The sequence below is a fragment of the Elgaria multicarinata genome, chromosome 2 (assembly GCF_023053635.1).
Source record: "Elgaria multicarinata webbii isolate HBS135686 ecotype San Diego chromosome 2, rElgMul1.1.pri, whole genome shotgun sequence".
In the NCBI taxonomy this organism is placed as follows: Eukaryota; Metazoa; Chordata; class Lepidosauria; order Squamata; family Anguidae; genus Elgaria; species Elgaria multicarinata.
In genome coordinates, this window is record NC_086172.1 from 5,269,322 (window position 1) to 5,287,219 (window position 17,898).

Here is a 17,898-nt window from a genome sequence, read left to right on the forward strand (position 1 = left end):
GGGATGTGGAGGCACTGTTTTACATTCCTTCCTGGAGGGTTGGACCTAGAAGGTAGTGCTGGGGGACTCTTGTTCGACTCCTTGGCCATTGACCTGTGGAGTCCCTCAGGGTTCTGTTTTGTCCCACATGCTATTTATCATATACATGAAACTGCTGGGAGACGTTGTTCGGAGTTTTGGGGTGTGGTGCCACCAGTACGCTGATGACACCCAACTCTACTACTCCTTTCCACCAAATTCCAAGGAAGCTGTTTCAGTGTCGGCAATAATAGACTGGATGAAGGCAAACAAATTGAAGCTTAATGCAGACAAGTCAGATGTGCTCCTGGTCAGTTGAAAGGCAGATCAGGGGACAAGGATTCAGCTTGTGCTGGATGAGGTTACACTCCCCCTGAAGACACAAGTTCGCAGCTTGGGTGTATTTCTGGATTCAGTCCTGAGTCTGGATTTGGCAGTGGCCAGGAGTGCATTTGCACAGTTAAAGCTAGTGCACCAGCTGCGCCCATTCGTTGAGATGGCTGACCTGGCCACGATGACACAAGCCTTAGTTACATCCTGTTTGGATCACTGTAACATGCTGTATGTGTGGCTGCCTTTGAAGAGTGTTCAGAAAGTTCAGCTGGTTCAAAGTGCTGCAACCAGATTGCTGACTGGTTCTGGTTACAGGGAGCACACAACTCCCCTGTTGAAACAGCTCCACTGGCTTCCAGTCTGTTTCCGGGCACAATTATTCTGGGCTGGTTATGACCTATAAGCCCTATACGGCTCAGGTCCTGGTTACCTGAAAGCCCGTATTCTCCCATATGAGCCTATCCGTGCTCGGAGATCTTCTGGAGGCCTTTCTCTCAGTCCCACCAACATCCCAGGCACGCCTGATGGGTACGCAAGAGAGGGCCTTCTTGGTGGCTGCTCCAAGGCTCTGGAACTCCCTTCCCAGGGAAGCTGGACTGGCTCCCTCTATGCTACACTTTCGGAGGCAGGCAAAAACTTTTTTGTTTCAGCAGGCTTTTGGAACTACTCTGGACCTGTGTTAATGCATTGGATTTTTTCTTAACCTGTTACTGTTTTTAATTTTTTTTTACATGTTTTTAATTTTACTGCAGGATTAATTCTATTTTAACGTTTGTAAATTTATATTCATGCATTTTAATTGCACATGTTTTAATCTTGTAAACTGCTTTGAGTCCCAGTACTGGGGAAAAGGTGAGATAATAATAACAACAACAACAACAACAACAACAACATACACATAACAGCATGATCCTGCTACTATTAAACACTTTTAGCTACCTAAACTTATGTATGTTTATTTAGAAGTAATTTCCAGAGAGTTCACTAGGATTTACTTAATTATAAAGAATCTCCTTAAATTAATACAGTACATCAAAGGCATATTCCTCGTCAGACATTTTCAGACTAAGCACAGGAATAGGGTCTTGAGGGTATATGCTATTATTGCACTGGGTCATGGGGAAATTTTTTTGAAGAACACTGGTATATTGTATAGGACTATGAATGGTGGGGTAGAGTGTAAAGTATCATAAAATGATAATTAAAATGTAATAATTTTGTTGAGTGCTTGTTATTTTAATATGTGGCTTTAAACACTCGAGGATCTATTACTGAAGAAAGTTGGTTTCCAGAAATAGAAATATATGCATAGATACAAAAAAATAAGCCTGCCTCCCATTTTCTATGCCTCCCCAAATTGAGACGTCTACGCCCCTGGGCAGAGATAGAAGGTGAGTGAGCAAGTGGCAGTGCTGCTCTCATTAATATAAGTCAGTGTGGTATAGTGGCTAGAGTGTCAGACTAGGAGTCAGGAGATCTGGGTTCTAATCCCCACTCAGCCATGGAAACCCACTGGGTGACTTTGGGCCAGTCACAGACTCTCAGCCCAACGCACCAGGTTGGTGTTGTGAGGATAAAGTGGACAGGGGGAGGAGGATTGGGTTCCTTGCAGGAAAAATGGCGGGATATAAATGCAATAATATATTTTTTTAAGAAATCCTGAAATCTAGGAGAAACACTGTTGCAGGGTTAGGTAGGAGCCATCCCAAGGGGTTGTATATAAACTTGTATATAAACTTGTATGTGTCACCAACTCAATTACCAACTCCTCAGTGCAGATTCAATAGTTGAAGGTTCATAGACAGCACATGATATTACAGTAGGATGGCTTCCATACATGTCAGTACAACATGTGTGCCTCTTATGGGTTTTGAAGGTTGAAACATTGGAGAAAACTGAGCCATAGAATCAAGAATAGTAGAGTTGGAAGGGGCCTACAAGGCCATTGAGTCCAACCCTTTTTCAGTACAGGAATCTACCTCAAAGCATACTCAACAGATGGTTGTCCAGCTGCCTCTTGAATTCCTCTAGTGTGGGAGAGCCCCCAACCTCCCTGGGTAACTGGTTCCATGGTTGTACTGCTCTAACAGTCAGGAAGTTTTTCCTGATGTCCAGCCAGAATCTGGCTTCCCGTAACTTGAGCCCATTATTCCGTGTCCTGCACTGTGGGATGATCGAGAAGAGATCCCGGCCCTCCTCTGTGTCACAATCTTTTAAGTATTTGAAGAGTGCTCTCATGTCTCCCCACAATCTTCTCTTCTCCAGGCTAAACATGCCCAATTCTTTCAGTCTCTCTTCATAGGGCTTTGTTTCCAGACCCTTGATCATCCTGGTTGCCCTCCTCTGAACACGCTCCAGCTTGTCTGCATCCTTCTTGAATTGTGGAGCCCAGAACTGGACACAATACTCAAGATGAGGCCTAGCCAGGGTCGAATAGAGGGGAACTAGTACTTCGCACGTTTTGGAAGCTACCATATATTTCTATTAATGCAGGAAAGGCCCAGTCCCAGATAAACCGTTTGCATTATTTGAGGTCTGTGAAAAATTGCTCTATTTAAAAACACAGTTAATTTCTGTGCCTGAATACAATACAAAGATTAAAAGATAACTCTAGCTACTGTCATAAAATTCAAAATAAATTATTACAAGGCCCTGAGAATGGGGCAGAAAAATGGAAACCTCTTTAATGGGGAAAGAAAACTTAAAGGAAATTGGCACAGCACTAGCTCCACCTCTTCCCTGGGGCTGGACACAACGTTGCCCCTTAACACCTGCCAGAAGGCTTTTAGGGAAGCAGAAGCCTTCTAAACATCTGCAGTAGAGCCAAGATGTATCCACAGCCACTCTCAATATTTGGAAGACCCTGAGGAAGACCCTGAACCCTGAAGAATGATAACCAAGAGCTGCGACAAAATTTCTCAGAAGAAATTTCTCTCAAAAAAGTTATATTTTTTCTTTTCTAACCTTCCACAGGTCTAATTTTCCATCTTGGCAGGCATTGTTTGAACTTGCCCCCACTAGGTGCCCATGGGGAAGACCCAGCTATCGACAGCCAGAAGAATGGCAGCCCTAAATCAGTCGGTATTTAGTTTATTCAGTCTGGAGCAGCAAGACCGCTCTGAGCTGGCAATGTTCACCAACATGGCCTTGATCCCAACTAAAGCCTTAGAGATATATCTTCTCCTGGTCTGGCTACCATTTAGATAATACATCCAAATAGTACAGCTGTTTTGCATAGAATTAAAACCTAAAGTGAAGTTAGAATATGGGGCAAAATGCAGTATTTATATGTTTAACTTTGAAGTGTTTAAAAGCTTTTCCGAAGCAAAACAATACATAAAAGAAACAAGCAAGATAGTCATGCACTGTTTGAAAAAATTATCTCACTCTCTTTACAACTGACAATTGGAAATACCTTTACACCAATAACTTTAAATCCCAATTTTGGATCAGTTAGAGTAAAAATGGAGGTTTTCTTTTAATGCTGAATTTCCATCCTCTTCTATGAAGAACAGTTTTCTCAAGATCAGTATTTGTGATCTTCACATACGTTACTTAATTTCTGTTCTGCATTGACAGGTGGCCTTGCACTTTTCTATCAACAGTGCTTCATCACAGCTCGATATGTTTTGCAGTACATCACAACCTTCTATCTCATCTCTGTACTTGCAAGGGTTGGCTGGAAGCGATCAAATGGAAACAAAGTTAGATGCAAAAGAAAGACTTTAGTATTATTCTTCCCTACTCTTTCCACACTGCACTGTTTTAATCTTCCTAAAGCCAAACTGATTTATCTCCATTAATCAAAGCTGTTCAGTGACCTCATTCTGAGCATTCTTCCACTTGAGCCCATGGACTCGCTGGTGCCCCTAAGCATGGCCCCTACCCATAGCCCACTAGGGGAGAGGTCTGCCCAGTCCACCCCATTTTCCTATGGAGATGCTGCCCCACGGTGACATTTATTAACTCTGTCCCTTGGCCTACTAAACTACCCTGCTTTCAAACCTGTGTTGACTGCAAGCTTATGCAGTGGGTTAGGCATATGTCTTCCCCTAGGGACTGAAAATGCTACTGTCAGCTTCAACCCCAGGGCCACAATTTAATTAAAATTAATTAATGCATTGAAAAAATAGCCCTTAAATCATCTAGCTTTCACATGCTTGGAGCTGATGAACAAATAGACTGACTGAAAGACTGACACACATCCTCTTTTATATTGTAGACAGCGTACCATATAGCCATGCCACTCCACTTCCAGCTTAACTCTAGTGGCTTTCTGTCTGTTTCAGGACTTGACTGATAGTGTTAACTAATTATTACTCATAGAAGCCTAATCACCTGGGAATGTTGCCGCTCATGATGCAACATGACTTGTTTATGGATCTGCTTCCATGGGAGGTTAACTCTTAATACAGCCTTCTTTGCGGTGGTACTTAAATGTCATGAAGCTTAAAGTGCCAAATCTTAATACAGCTTGTAAGAAATAATATAGATGGCTCACTAAGGAAGTGCTTTCCAACCTTGGGTCACCAGATGTTGTTGGACTAAACGCCCATCATCCCCAACTACTGGCCATGCTGGGTATGACTGATGGGAGCTATAATCCAACACGATCTGGAGACCCATTTTTGGGAACCAGTGCCCTCAGGAGAACAAGCTTTGCAAAGATTCTGGATGTGCTTCGCTACATCTATCACTGATACTAGTTTAAAAGTCAATTCCTATTACTCAGCGAAGTTGCTTTATATGCCATGTAAATCATATTATGGCTCCTTTTGGGGGCAAAAGGAATCCTTGAGGTTTGAATGGCAGGAAAAAGTTACCAAAAGAAATATGCAGAGTTACAAGGAGAAAACGGCTGAAGAATTGGAATAACATGTGTGCCTATGTGCAAAGCTGAGTGTGAAAAATAAACGAGATGCAGTTAATCAGTGGTGCAAGGAAGAGAAAAGAGACTTCTGGAATAAGCTTAACGTCTCAGGCAAATGCCATAGATTGCCTGCAGGTGAGGCAGCAGTTGAGGCTTCTGAGGGAAAAGGTGATGCCCTTTAGTATCGGAAAAAGAAATCTCCAAAACAGATGAAATGATTCCACTTAATGTGCAACCAGGGGGGAGGGTCTACACTACTGCTTTAAAGCGCTTTATAACACTTTTGACAACTGTTGGGGCCCAGGACACACTGCATATACAGTTTTCAAAACGTTTTCAAAGTGCTTTAAAGTGCTTTAAAAGCAATAGTGTAGATTCCCCCCAGGACACATACTGTAGTCAGAAGACCTGTTTTTGCACATTGTGTAAAGACTTGGTAAGGAAGAGTATTAAAAATATATCAAAGTCATCAGAAGTCTGAAGAAGACACGGACACTGGAGGAGGAGCTGCACGCCTGCTCCTGGGTCAGCCACCTGGTTCTGTTGCTCCAACACTGGTCACTATTTCAGTGAATGTGGAAAGTGTGAATGAGTTGAACTGAGCAGCCTTTTTTTTCTAAATATAAGTGTTCTAGGAATTGCATTTACATTTTTTGAGTCTTGGTCTGTATCTCACCCCACAATCCTAGCAATTTGTAACATATATCACCAGCAACTTACTGCAGAGTTTATCCTCACAGTTGCGAGGGCAGTCTCCACATGATGGGCCTTGTTTGTAAGGTCTTGATAATTTTTCTACTATGTTCCCACTGGAATCACAGAGCAATGAAACACGTTTCATATCAAACATTAGAGGATAAAGATAGCATGTAGAAGCACTTTTATCATAGAATCATAGAATAGTAGACTTGGAAGGGGCCTACAAGGCCATCGAGTCCAACCCCCTGCTCAATGCAGGAATCCACCTTAAAGCATACCCGACAGATGGTTGTCCAGCTGCCTCTTGAAGGCCTCTAGTGTGGGAGAGCCCACAACCTCCCTAGGTAACTGGTTCCATTGTTGTACTGCTCTAACAGTCAGGAAGTTTTTCCTGATGTCCAGCCGGAATCTGGCTTCCTGTAACTTCAGCCCATTATTCCGCGTCCTTTATTCTGGGATGATCGAGAAGAGATCCTAGCCCTACTCTGTGTGACAACCTTTGTAGAACATACTTTCCTCTGACTTCCAAACCTTTTGATAAAATGATAAGACCCAGTTGCTCACTTTGAGATCACCGTCTTACACATGAACAGTTTCCTTTGGGTAGTGCTCCTACTTCTCTAAGACCCCTGTTTTTGCTGCTAGGCACAGATGTCCTTTCGAAGTGGCAAGTTGTCTTCTTCACTTTAGATAATATAGGTGTATCTACCATTTGATTTTATTCTAGTGCAGACATTTCCCTACCATCCCCACCCCCAAACTCCCATCAGATGGCCCTTATGTGGCAATTATTGATTCAAGATGGGAGCAAGAAAAAATTTCCACACCTATAATTTAGCTGAAGGACATCACTTTGGATTGCACTTTGGGGAGTTTTTTATATGTATAAAGTATTTTATTGGGGGGAATTATGAATTTCCCCACACATAAAAGACTCTTTGCACAAGTAACACATCAGAGAGAATGGTTTGGAAGAGCCATCACACAGATGCCCTGGTGCCTGCATCTAAAAGCACACGGGGCTCTTGAACAGGTGAATTAAGAATATTGTACTCAAAATGGATACTTACCCAGGGCAATACTGGCAGAAATATAAGAAAGGAGTACGATGCTCTGGGCAGTGGGCAACTGCACATCCAGTCAGGTATGAATTATACCAAATGAGCTATGAATATAAGGAGGGCAAAGGGAAACATTAAAAGTTACATTTAAATCCAGAATTCAAGTCCATGCAATACTTTTAATCATACTATCCTGGGATGGTAGGATTTGTAAAGCAAAATTAGTGTATATCTGGTTCCACCAGCTTCAGAGATGCAGGATTGCCTATATAATGCAGCTTGTGCCACATGTTCACCTGTCTCATACATTACACAGCAACAAGTCCGCCTGGCGCCTACACTGTACTCCTTTCGTCGCCAGCTGAAGACCTTTTTATTCACTCAGTATTTTAACACTTAATTTTAACTTAAATTTAAATTATACTGTTTTAACTCTGTATTTTAACCTTATATCAATTTTGCTGCGTGGTTTTATCCTGGTTGTGCTTTTTATATTGTATTTTGTATTTGTGTTTTTAACTTGTTGGTTGTTTTATGATGGTTTTAATTTTTGTGAACCGCTCAGAGAGCTTCGGCTATTGGGCGGTATAAAAATGTAATAAATAAATAAATAAATAAATAAAAATGCTGGATCCACGGCAAATGTATGACTCATACATTTGTCACAATGAAAAAGGTTTGTTTTTAGATATATATGTGAATGTCAGGATAGTTAAGACATGGCCTTGAGGGTCTCGTAGTTTAAGTTAAGATTTAATTAGAAGTGGTCTGGAAGGTTTTGGGCCTGTTCAGCCTACCTGTGTGAATTAATCTATGTCAGCATTCTCAGAGCCTCTACTCCCCGCCAGCCATCTGCCAGCCTCAGCCTTGGGAGAGAAAAGTACTGTGAGAAGCTGATAGAGAAAGAGTGGGGGTTTACAGAGGGGTTGCCCAGACAGAAGCGTCATCTTGGTGGGCTGAGCAGTGCTGCCCTGTTTAGACAGGGACATTGCTGAAAGGCCAAAGCTCCTGTCTGTCAAGTGGTCTGGAAGAGGCCTATGCCTTCCTTTTTAAGCTGGTGCAAAGGTGAGGAGCCTTTGCTAGGAACACCTGCTCTACGTTCCTGGAGTGTGTCCTTGCACACTCAGGTCCTTTGGAAAGAATTTACTCCAGCCAACAAAAACAAGGCTGACAACTATTACCCAGAGAACCTTTTCTTCTGCCGCTCCCAGTTTGTGGAATGGCTTGCCAGGAGAGATTCGTCAACTTAACAGTCTTCCAGAATTTAAGAAAGCCATAAAGATTGATCTCTTCTGGCAGGCCTACCCAGCTGAATTTTAAGATGCCTTTTTAATGGTGTGCTGCTTTTAATGATGCACTGGTTTTAAATGTTTGAATTAGTTCTATGTACTTTATGGTGTTTTTAATTGTGTTGTACTCCGCCTCGATCCAGAGAGAGAGGTGGGTAACTATTATTATTATTATTATTATTATTATTATTATTATTATTATTATTATTATTATTATTATCTGCCTGTTTGAATCCATCATCATCTGAGACTCGGGGGGGGGGGCACTCAGCACATACTCCCTCCCAAGTGGAACTTTGGATTACTAAGAACTTGCCATGAAAAGTACTGTGAGGTTTTTCATGAACTCTTGTTTGCTGTGGATTGTGTGTCTTTGTGTGTCGTCAGCTCAGTGCACCGGCAGACTGGGTTCGATCATTGATTGTTCAACCTTCCCTCCTTTGCTTGGCCTCATGCAGCAAGGATTTGCTCATGCAGAAGCAGTGGCAAGAAACTCCTGACATTTGAGGGTTTACCTTCTCCTATTTGCTACTACGTCACTTTTAATTTTTTGCTACTACACACATAGATCCCTAAATAACTTGGGACTAGGATACTTGAGAGAGAGCCCCTTCTCCCTTATCAACTTGCTGGGTCACTGAAGTCATCAAATGGGATATTCTGGGTAGTTCTGCATGGACCTACGACTGACTGGAGTCCACCCGGAGCAGAGCTGTCAGTATGGTGGGGTTCTCTTTCTGCGAAACTCTCTGCCTCTGGAGGTCAGACAGGTGCCATCACTGTGTTGTTTTTAGCTCCTGCTGAAGACATCTTTATTTGAACAAACCTTCATTGATTAACCAGCCACATTTTTTTAGAGTCAGTGTTCATTGGGGCTTGTCTGTACACTCTATATATCCCATCATGGCTACACAGTGGCACTCCTTTATTTATATGATGCAGCTGCAAACTTCCAGCCACATCTTTATATTCCCTGTGAAAGTGCGCTTTCTCGATGTGCCATTTTACTGTGACTTTTTACTTTGCTCCGATGTCATCAGAGTTATTTGTTCATCTCTCCGTGGTGGCTTCGGTTTGGATTAAGAAAGTGGGCGTAGTTAGGGCCGGATCCCAATGTGGGGTAGGTGCGGGAATGCGGGGCGGGGGTTGTGCTTCACAATGGCCACCATAGCAATATTAAAGTCTGGGGAATGAAAGTAAGGGCTATTATGATGTATAATGCATAAATTCAATAGAATGTAGCAGCGCTGCTGCTCTGCTACAGACTTTCAAAGTTGTGCAGAGTTACCAGAAAACAAACAAAAGGTTTTTTTGCAGTTTTCGGTCCCTCGATATTTACTGCCCATTCTCGCCATCTGACAACTCTCCTGTGGTTTTTACTGGCTGGATCGCCTGTGCTCACTCCTGCCGTGTAAACCGATTGATGTAGCTTTGCTGCAGGGTTTGGGTGATATCAGTAGGCAAAGCAACGTCGTTATAGGCACACACCCCTGGAATTCTGTGTTAGGTTTCTGTAAATAAAAAATAAAAAGTGTTGGTTTATTCTTTTTATTTTTTATTGTTCACTGCTCTGGAATCTTCTTACATGTGGAGTGGAATATACATTTTTGTCACTAAATAAATATGGATCTGAGAGCAGAGGGGGGAAAGTGGGTGCAGGAGGGAAAGGATGAGTTTTCAAACGTGGTGGTTCACAGCTATATCAACTCTTTAAATCCTGATCTATGTACCTCTCAAGATTTCATGCAAGATAACACAAGATTCGCTTAATAAGGGCATCATAAGAGTACATATTCTGTACATTATTTCCACAGTTTCGTTCATTTTATTCCTCAGATATCATATTACATTCCAAATGATTTTGAGGTTCCTGTTCATACCTGAGTAAATGGATCACTGTAATGATTACCCTTGATTGACCCAATGCCATACTTGAAATAAGCTCTTCTTTCATGCCAGACTTTGATTACTTTTGTCCAGGATAAGGGATGAGTTGCTTTTAAAAAATTCTCACCACAATAGATTCCTGCAATGAGAAGAAATATCTCCGTCTCCAGGTATATACTTCAAATTACTTAGTACAGCTTTATGAAGATTGGCTGCTAAATTGACCCAGGAATTTGCACAAGTTTTAGACTGCAGCCAAAAGTACTAAATAAATAGTAACCTCATATATTTAGATTAACGTTAGATGCTTAATAAAAAAAACTGTTAAAATAAAATCTAATTTTAATAAAATGAAGAGAGGAAAAAAAGTTCAAAGCACTCGAGTCTTCCGTATCACCCCAATGGCTTTGTACTCATTGGTCAGAACACTGGGAAGCAATTTCTTACCAAGTAAGGACCAAGCTAGATGTCACACAGGAGATGCCTCCAAGTCTCATACCAAGGTTGGTTAGTTTTTTATATATTATAAAGATAGGGTGGCCCTATGAAAAGGTGGACAGGACTCCTGTATCTTTAACAGTTGCATAGAAAAGGGAATTTCAGCAGGGGTCATTTATATATATGGGGAACCTGGTGAAATTTCTTCTTCAGCACAACAGTTAAAGCTGCAGGTGCCCGCCTCTTTTAAATCTGGCCACTCTAGTATAGCTCCTGCAGCTTTAACTGTAGTGATGAAGAGGGATTTCACCAGGTTCCCCATATATACAAATGACCCCTGCTGAAATTCCCTTTTCTATGCAACTGTTAAAGATACAGGAGCCCGGTCCTCCTTTTCAGATGGTCACCCTAAGAAGCCCATGGAAGTTTCCGTTTTGAGTCGATATATGACCCAGGGGAAGGGAGGTTTGTCGTGTCTGAGAGGCCCGTCTTTCTGCTCAAAATGCCCCCACCCTAGTTTCTTTTCCACGGAGCAGCCAGGGCCAGCCTCAGGGATCATCATTAGCAGGCACCTGCTAAGGCCTACATCCTATTAGGGTCCAGTAAATGGAATCTTGTCCCGTCTCTTCCTCGCCATTGTCACTGCCTCTTTACCTCCCTCTCCAAGCGAGTGAGCAGTGCACTGTAGTTTTGCCCTTGAGTGTGAATTTTCCTCACAAATTTACAGGTGTGTGTGTGTGTGAATTTGGACACTAGTGGAGGAGGGGGGCTTCTGCCTCTTCCCCACTTTGGTTTCAAATCCCATTGAAACAAAAAGGGCTTTTTTGCAATGGAAATTGCAGGTGTTGTGGGTCAAATCTAAATCAGGAACCTTGTCTGAAGCAAAGGGTTGAAGCCTGCCTATTCCTCAGACTAATTTCTCAATTTGGAACACACACACATATTTGCACTGGCAACTGTGGGGCGAGGGGGGAGTAAAACTCCCACAGTTAAGGGCAGACCTGAGACTGCACATCCTTTGGCCCTGAGAACAAGGAGGAGGAGGAGGAGGAGGAGGAGGAGGAGGAGAGTAAGTTCCAGCAGAAGCTTTGTCTTCTATCTCTGGGCGGGGATGCAGATTGTTCCCAGTGGGAAAAGGCAAGCAAACGGACAGCAGCAGCCACAGTGGCAAGGTGGAGTTGATGGGCATCCTTAGTGAGGGGAACCCCAGAGAAAGCCTCTTGCCCAAGGACCCCTGAACCTGGAAGCAGCCCTTCCCCTTCCATGATGGGTGGAAGTGCCCTTAGTCTTCACTTACCATCCAGAATTCTGTTTTCTAAAGGACTTATTTTTGTTTGACATTTTGCAGCCCAATTCCTGGCGTTCTCACTAACTTTCTGATTCCATGTCTTAGCAGAGCAGAGAGAGAAGGAGGGAGAGAGAGAGAATTACATTTTAACTAGGTCATGATACACACAATACAATTGAGTCCACACAGAGCCAAAGGCAAAGTGGGCTAGGCCAAAACCCCAAACCCCAAATAAATGCAGACTTTCACTTTCAGATCTAAGCCAAATTTGCTAAAAAAAACAAACCCACAAAACACCATACCTTAGTCACCCAACATTAAGCCTATGCATGTCTACTCAGAGGTAAGTCCCATTGAATTCCATGGTGCTTACTCCCAGGAAAGTGTACACAGGTTCATGAATGAACCTGTGTACACTTCAAAATCAAAGACAATAAAATAAAATAAAACTCACATCCTTTGAACGCCTCCTGGAAACATACCTTTTCACACAGGCTTTCCCTGGACTTTAACTTACCTGGTTTTATAAAGCCTTTTTAAAGTTTTGATTTTTTTAATTGAGTTAATAGTTGTAGTTTATGGTTTTAATTGTGCGCTGCCCAGAGAGCCTCAGTTAATGGGCAGTATAAAATTGATGATGATGATGATAATAAAATGTGGGCTAGGAAAAAGTAGGGCAGATATTGCATTTTGGTCTTGGATACTTAATGGTCTTGTTGAGGGGGGGGCAGTTATCTTCAGATGACAATAGCCTGCTGGAGGAGAGTCGTCAGCTTGACAGACTTTTAACATTTAAGAAAGCTAGCAAGACTGATCTCTTCCGGCAGGCCTATCCAGTGGAATTTTAGGATGTTTTTCGGATGCTTTTAGGATGCTTTTAGGATGTTTTTTTAACAGTGTATACTATGTTCTTAATCAGTATTTTATGTATTTTATGCTTGCTGTTGTTCCCCGCCTTGATCCAATCGGAGAGGCGGGTAAGAAATTTTGGTGATGATGATGATGATGATGATGATGTGTATTGCTTCAATTAATTTAAGATGTGGTAAGCCAGGCCTGCTACATTTGGGTCCTCCTGCTTATTCTGGACCTCTGCCCTCAAATCCTGTTCTGATTGCACCACTGCTAGAAAATGAGGATTGGAACAGGCAATGGTGCAGAATTATCTGTCAAAGAGGAGAGAAGAATTGCAAAAGGAAACTCCGGAGAGAGAAGATGCAGGTGGGTGAGTGAACCATCTGAAGGAGCTGCAGATCACATCTTGTGCAGCTGAAGTTCACAGATCCTTTTAATAAAACATTTCGGAAACACTGATCGCCACAACCTTGCTTTGGGTCTTTACATTTTCCAGGCGAGTATGCTTCAGTTCTACATCATCTTGGACAGTAAGGGCTGTGGGGGATGTTTGCTGGCGACAAAGCCTTTCAACAATATCTAGCAACATCGGTAAATAGTCTCTTACCATTTTCAGCATATTGCTGGCTGTTGGTAATACCCCTCTCCTGATCTCATTGTGAGCGTTAATAATTCCATTCTGATCTGCTTCAGAGATCTCACCCAGTGGTTCTGAGGAATCCTAAAGTTTAAAACAAAACAACACCAGATATTTCTTTGATTTAAAAAATACCATTTGTTTGGTGTGTGTTTTTTACATTTATCTATCAGATTTATATACAGCTTTCCAGAAAGTTTTAAAGCAGTTTTAAACTCTGTTGCACCATCAAAACAATAATAAAAGATAACAATAGAACTACATAATAATAAAAAATGCCAATCAGGGGTAAAACTGCACACTGTGTGCTACAGACCACAGCTGGCTAGGCCACACTTCAGGGAAAGCCTGCTTGAAGTGTTGGGTCTTGGCAAGACATTTAACTGTCAGAACTGTCTCTCGTGGCTCTAATGTCCACTACAGGATACTGAAATCCTTATCTTTAGTGTTTACAATCAACAGATATTTGAACCAACCCAAAAACTCATTTACCCAGCCGAAACAAGGCAAGAGCTATATATTTATTTTATTTATTAAATTTATATACCACCCCATAGCTGAAGCTCTCTGGGTGGTTTACAAAAGTTAAAAACAGTGGACGTTAAAAAGTATTCAAAACTTAAAATCATCAAAAATATGAAAACAACAGTATCCATTTAAACAACAACAGTTCTTGGGTCCATTAAAAAACGAACAAATGAAGGATCTCTAGGCAGTGCTGCCTCTTCAACGGCGGTCATCATCTTCTTTTGCCCACAGAAATAGGAAGCAGGGAACTTGACTCCACGCTTCCCCTTATTATGAGGGCAACAGGTACACGACGTCTACAATTCGTACAACCAATTTGTCCTTTTAACAATAGTGGCTGTGAAGGACTGGGAGCAGATCTATACATAAGTGGATAAACCACTTATAAACGTTTTTAATGGCATTTTTCGTCTTATTCCACCACATGACGCTTGGCTTTTATCGTTTTATCGCTTACCCTTCCTGTCGTATTATTTTGTGATGTTATTCTTATAAGTTGTAGTATGATCTGTTATGTGCCTAACTCTAAGCATTCTTTCTTTTTCTATTTATTTTTAAAGCCAGTCAGCTTCCTAGGGGCGTGTTCCTTTTCTTTCCACACCCAAAATTGCAGACTTTTTTCAGTCTTGCCTCGTGGTCCTCTTTGCAGCCACAACCTCCCTCCCCCCTTCCATGTATGGGCATTGTTCTATATGTGTTTACTCAGAAGTAAGACTCTCTCTGTTCAATGGGCTTTCCTCAAAGGTAAGCCAGCAGTTGAAATCAATGGGATTTACTTTTGAATAAGGGAACCAGCACACCTGTAGTTCATCAACTTGAAGATGCAAGCAAGCAGGGAGGGAGACTCCAGGCAGGGTTAGTGGATTTACTTTACTCAAAAGTAAATCTCATTGATTTCAACTGCTAACGTCACATGCTGTCCCTTGGTCTGTGCTTAGGAAAAGGGTGCAGAAAGAGGGGAAATCTTTCCAGCCCCCCCTTCTCTCTCCTCCAAGCACAGACCAAGGGGCAGCAGGTCACGTTAGCAGTTGAAATCAATGGGATTTACTTTTGAGTAAAGTAAATCCCCTCACCCTGCCTGGAGGCTCCCTCCCTCCCTCAGTGGCTCCTCCTTAGGAAAAGCTCCCAGGTGTGGAAGTTTCTCTCAGAGGAGGGACAATGGAAGAAAAGAGGAAGTTGGAAGAACAATAAGCAGATGGGGGACTGCTTATTGAACAGAGAACAGCAATAAAAAATACATTGTGTGTCCCAGATCAACGGATACCTACGGACAACACAACGGTAAGAAATGTATTAATAGATACATGTGCCCGGGGATGTATAAAATCATAATAAAATAATACATTTAATGACTCAAAAAATGACATTTCATATTATTATTATTATTATTATTATTATTATTATTATTATTATTATTATTTATATAGCACCATCAATGTACATTATCTGTGTAGATCTGCTCTGGGTCAATGCCAAGGCACGGCTCTTCTAAATTTGTGTTGAGTACTAAGGAATGTCTGGAGCTGGGGAGAGCAAGGGGACAGGGGAAAGCCAGCTGGCGTTATTGACACCCATTATGTAGCACCTTGATTGTGAAAAAAATATTGGTCAAGAAGATCAGGTTCATGTTAAAAAGGGCTTCGTTGCTCTGATAGACAGCTTGTCCACCATCACCAGTCTTCCTCTGCAATTAGTAAGCCCCCGATAACACTAAAAAGTGGGGGAGACCCAGGCCTAGCCGTCACATTTTGACTCGCCTCTTCGTCACAAAGCTCATCTGACCTGCTTCACTCCAACTCTCTTTATCCAAGCCCTTTCTATAAGATATCATTAGCTGAGTGAATAATGTCTGTGTGAAGAGGCAGTGTCATCCTCATTATAACACACACACCCCGCCCCGCCTACCCAAAAATTGCAGCCTGATCAGGACCGAACATGCTCAGTGGCTTCCATGAGCCAAGGAATACTAAAAATCCACTGGAAAGATGGGAGGGTGGGAACTGGCCTGCTTGAATACTTCTCAGCTTACAGCACAGGAATCCTACTATCAGGATGCATGTTAACACTTTGTGCTTTTCTACAGGAGGCTGTTAATCTGCTGTAACTTCTTTCGGTTTCATTGCAGAACGGAGATCCAAGCACTACACAAAGAGCTTTTCCTTTCCTGGTTTCCCACTAAATCACCTCTGTGGCACTGCGCTATAACGGAATATCACAATTACACAAGTAGGAAAATACCCTTTCTTTGACTTTCAGAAATAATACTCCATTTTGCATGCTCTTACAAAAAACAGGAAAGAATTCTTAAAAAACAGAAGCAAAACTGGAGGGTCACAATGTTGTCTAAGGAACCTGTAAACAACTGTAAGGAATCATGGAAAAGGAAAGGAAAGGAACCTCTCGTGCAAGCACTGAGTCATTACTGACTCTTGGAGGGACGCCAGCTTTCGCTGACGTTTTCTTGGCAGGCCTTATAGTGGGGTGGTTTGCCGTTGCCTTCCCCGGCCGTCATTACCTTTCCCCCAGCTAACTGGGTACTCACTTTACCGACCTCGGGAGGATGGAAGGCTGAGTCGACCCGAGCCGGCTGCCTGAAATCAGCTTCTGCTGGGATCAAACTCAGGCTGTGGGGAGAGTTTCAGCTGCAGAACTGCTGCCTTAAATACCTTTCCTAGAAAACCTCTTTATTACATGCTACATTTTCACCTCTGAATACAAGCTGCGTGCATAGAAGACCAGATTCTACCTCGTCTGGGACGCTGTGTCACTTTACCTCAGATCGCTTTGGGTACAACTTGTGGGTAATTTGTATGAGAATAGCATACATTGTAGAGATGCCTTTTGTAAGTACCTTCAGGGGACGTGCAGAGGTTTGGGAGTTATGATGAGGCTCTTCACCCTAGTGAAATATGACTGACCGCTCATGGAAGTTTGCAGGGCCTTTTGATGACATCGTCAACCTCTTGCGTGTCTCCTGCACCTTTCCCCAGTTATTTTGTTCTAAAAAATTCCTGGCTATCCCAATTCTTCTGCAATATCATGGGATTTCCTACCGCGTACAGCAAAAGTTGTGCTACAAAGCACCCACTAGAGGGCGCTGTCCCATTCAAGGCTATGAGCCCTGAGAGGAGTAGTTTTCAATTACAGACTACATGGCCACCCATCTTTGCCCGTGTAATGCAGCCCCTTACAACTGCGCAAGAGAAGCAGGAAGCAAAGCCCCAGTAAGGCCATGTAGTTTCCCCTTAATCTAAAAAAGCCTGAGGGCGCAGTGGCCATCTGCATCTCCCAAAGTTCTAATGTACCTTCATAGAATCATAGAATAGCAGAGTTGGAAGGGGCCTACGAGGCCATCGAGTCCAACCCCCTGCTCAATGCCTTAGAACGGGGCTTTCTGGGAAATCAGAATAGCAACTGCTGCAATTCTGAAAAGAATTTTGGATGATCCCTGAAACTCAGCTGAAACAAAACAGACAATTTTGAGGTGAAATTGCTAAGAAATTGTCCTCACCAGTTCAGGATCAAGCCATACCTGACAGATGCTTTATGCAAGTGGCGTCACAAAATTGGCTACTTTGTTTCTGCTGTATTTCAGGGCTTATGTAAAATTCTTTTCAGACTTGCACCCGCTGCCATTTTGATTTCCCAGAAAGTGCCGCTCAGAGATGCATTTTGTCAAACAGATGTTTTATGCAAGTTTCATACCTGTCCTAAAGACAGCTGCAAGACTGCAGCCAACAGCAGGAGGGAAATAGGAAGAAGCATGTCTGTGGAAAGAAAAACAATAAGCAAATATAATTAGAATCTTCCCTTGCTTAAGCAGCGTTTGAAGTTGCAGTGTAACCCCTAAGCATGTTTATGCAGAGGTAAGTCCCAACCCGTCCAATAGGACTTTCTACCCTAATTAGTATGCAATAGACTGGATTGGAGGCTTGACCTGCTATTGGTATCAGAAATACTGGCTGTGCATTGGCTCAATTGGCAGCAGTGCTCCT

At 42.5% G+C, this 17,898-nt stretch overlaps 1 protein-coding gene across 1 annotated transcript; it reads right to left on the bottom strand.

Annotated features, from left to right (window-relative positions):
• Positions 1 to 3,902: 3,902 nt before the first annotated feature.
• Positions 3,903 to 17,668, bottom strand: LOC134391933 (cysteine-rich venom protein triflin-like). The gene is made up of 7 exons (XM_063115855.1): positions 17,609 to 17,668; positions 13,346 to 13,459; positions 11,893 to 11,983; positions 10,151 to 10,296; positions 6,991 to 7,085; positions 5,942 to 6,030; positions 3,903 to 4,030 (listed from the first exon to the last, which is right to left on the bottom strand). Exons 1-7 carry the CDS (start codon positions 17,666 to 17,668, stop codon positions 3,903 to 3,905), a joined length of 723 nt encoding a protein of 240 aa, XP_062971925.1.
• Between the last annotated feature and the right edge of the window lie 230 nt (positions 17,669 to 17,898).

What these genes read in the sequence shown, in the direction of transcription:
- LOC134391933 (XM_063115855.1), bottom strand. Translation starts at nt 17,668, where the DNA reads ATGCTTCTTCCTATTTCCCTCCTGCTGTTGGCTGCAGTCTTGCAGCTG. An exon ending in AGAAAACAGAATTCTGGATG is followed by an intron (nt 10,297 to 11,892) that starts GTAAGTGAAGAC and finishes TTCTCATTGCAG; the next exon opens with GAATCTATTGTGGTGAGAAT. An exon ending in ACAGTGATCCATTTACTCAG is followed by an intron (nt 7,086 to 10,150) that starts GTATGAACAGGA and finishes TTATATTCATAG; the next exon opens with CTCATTTGGTATAATTCATA.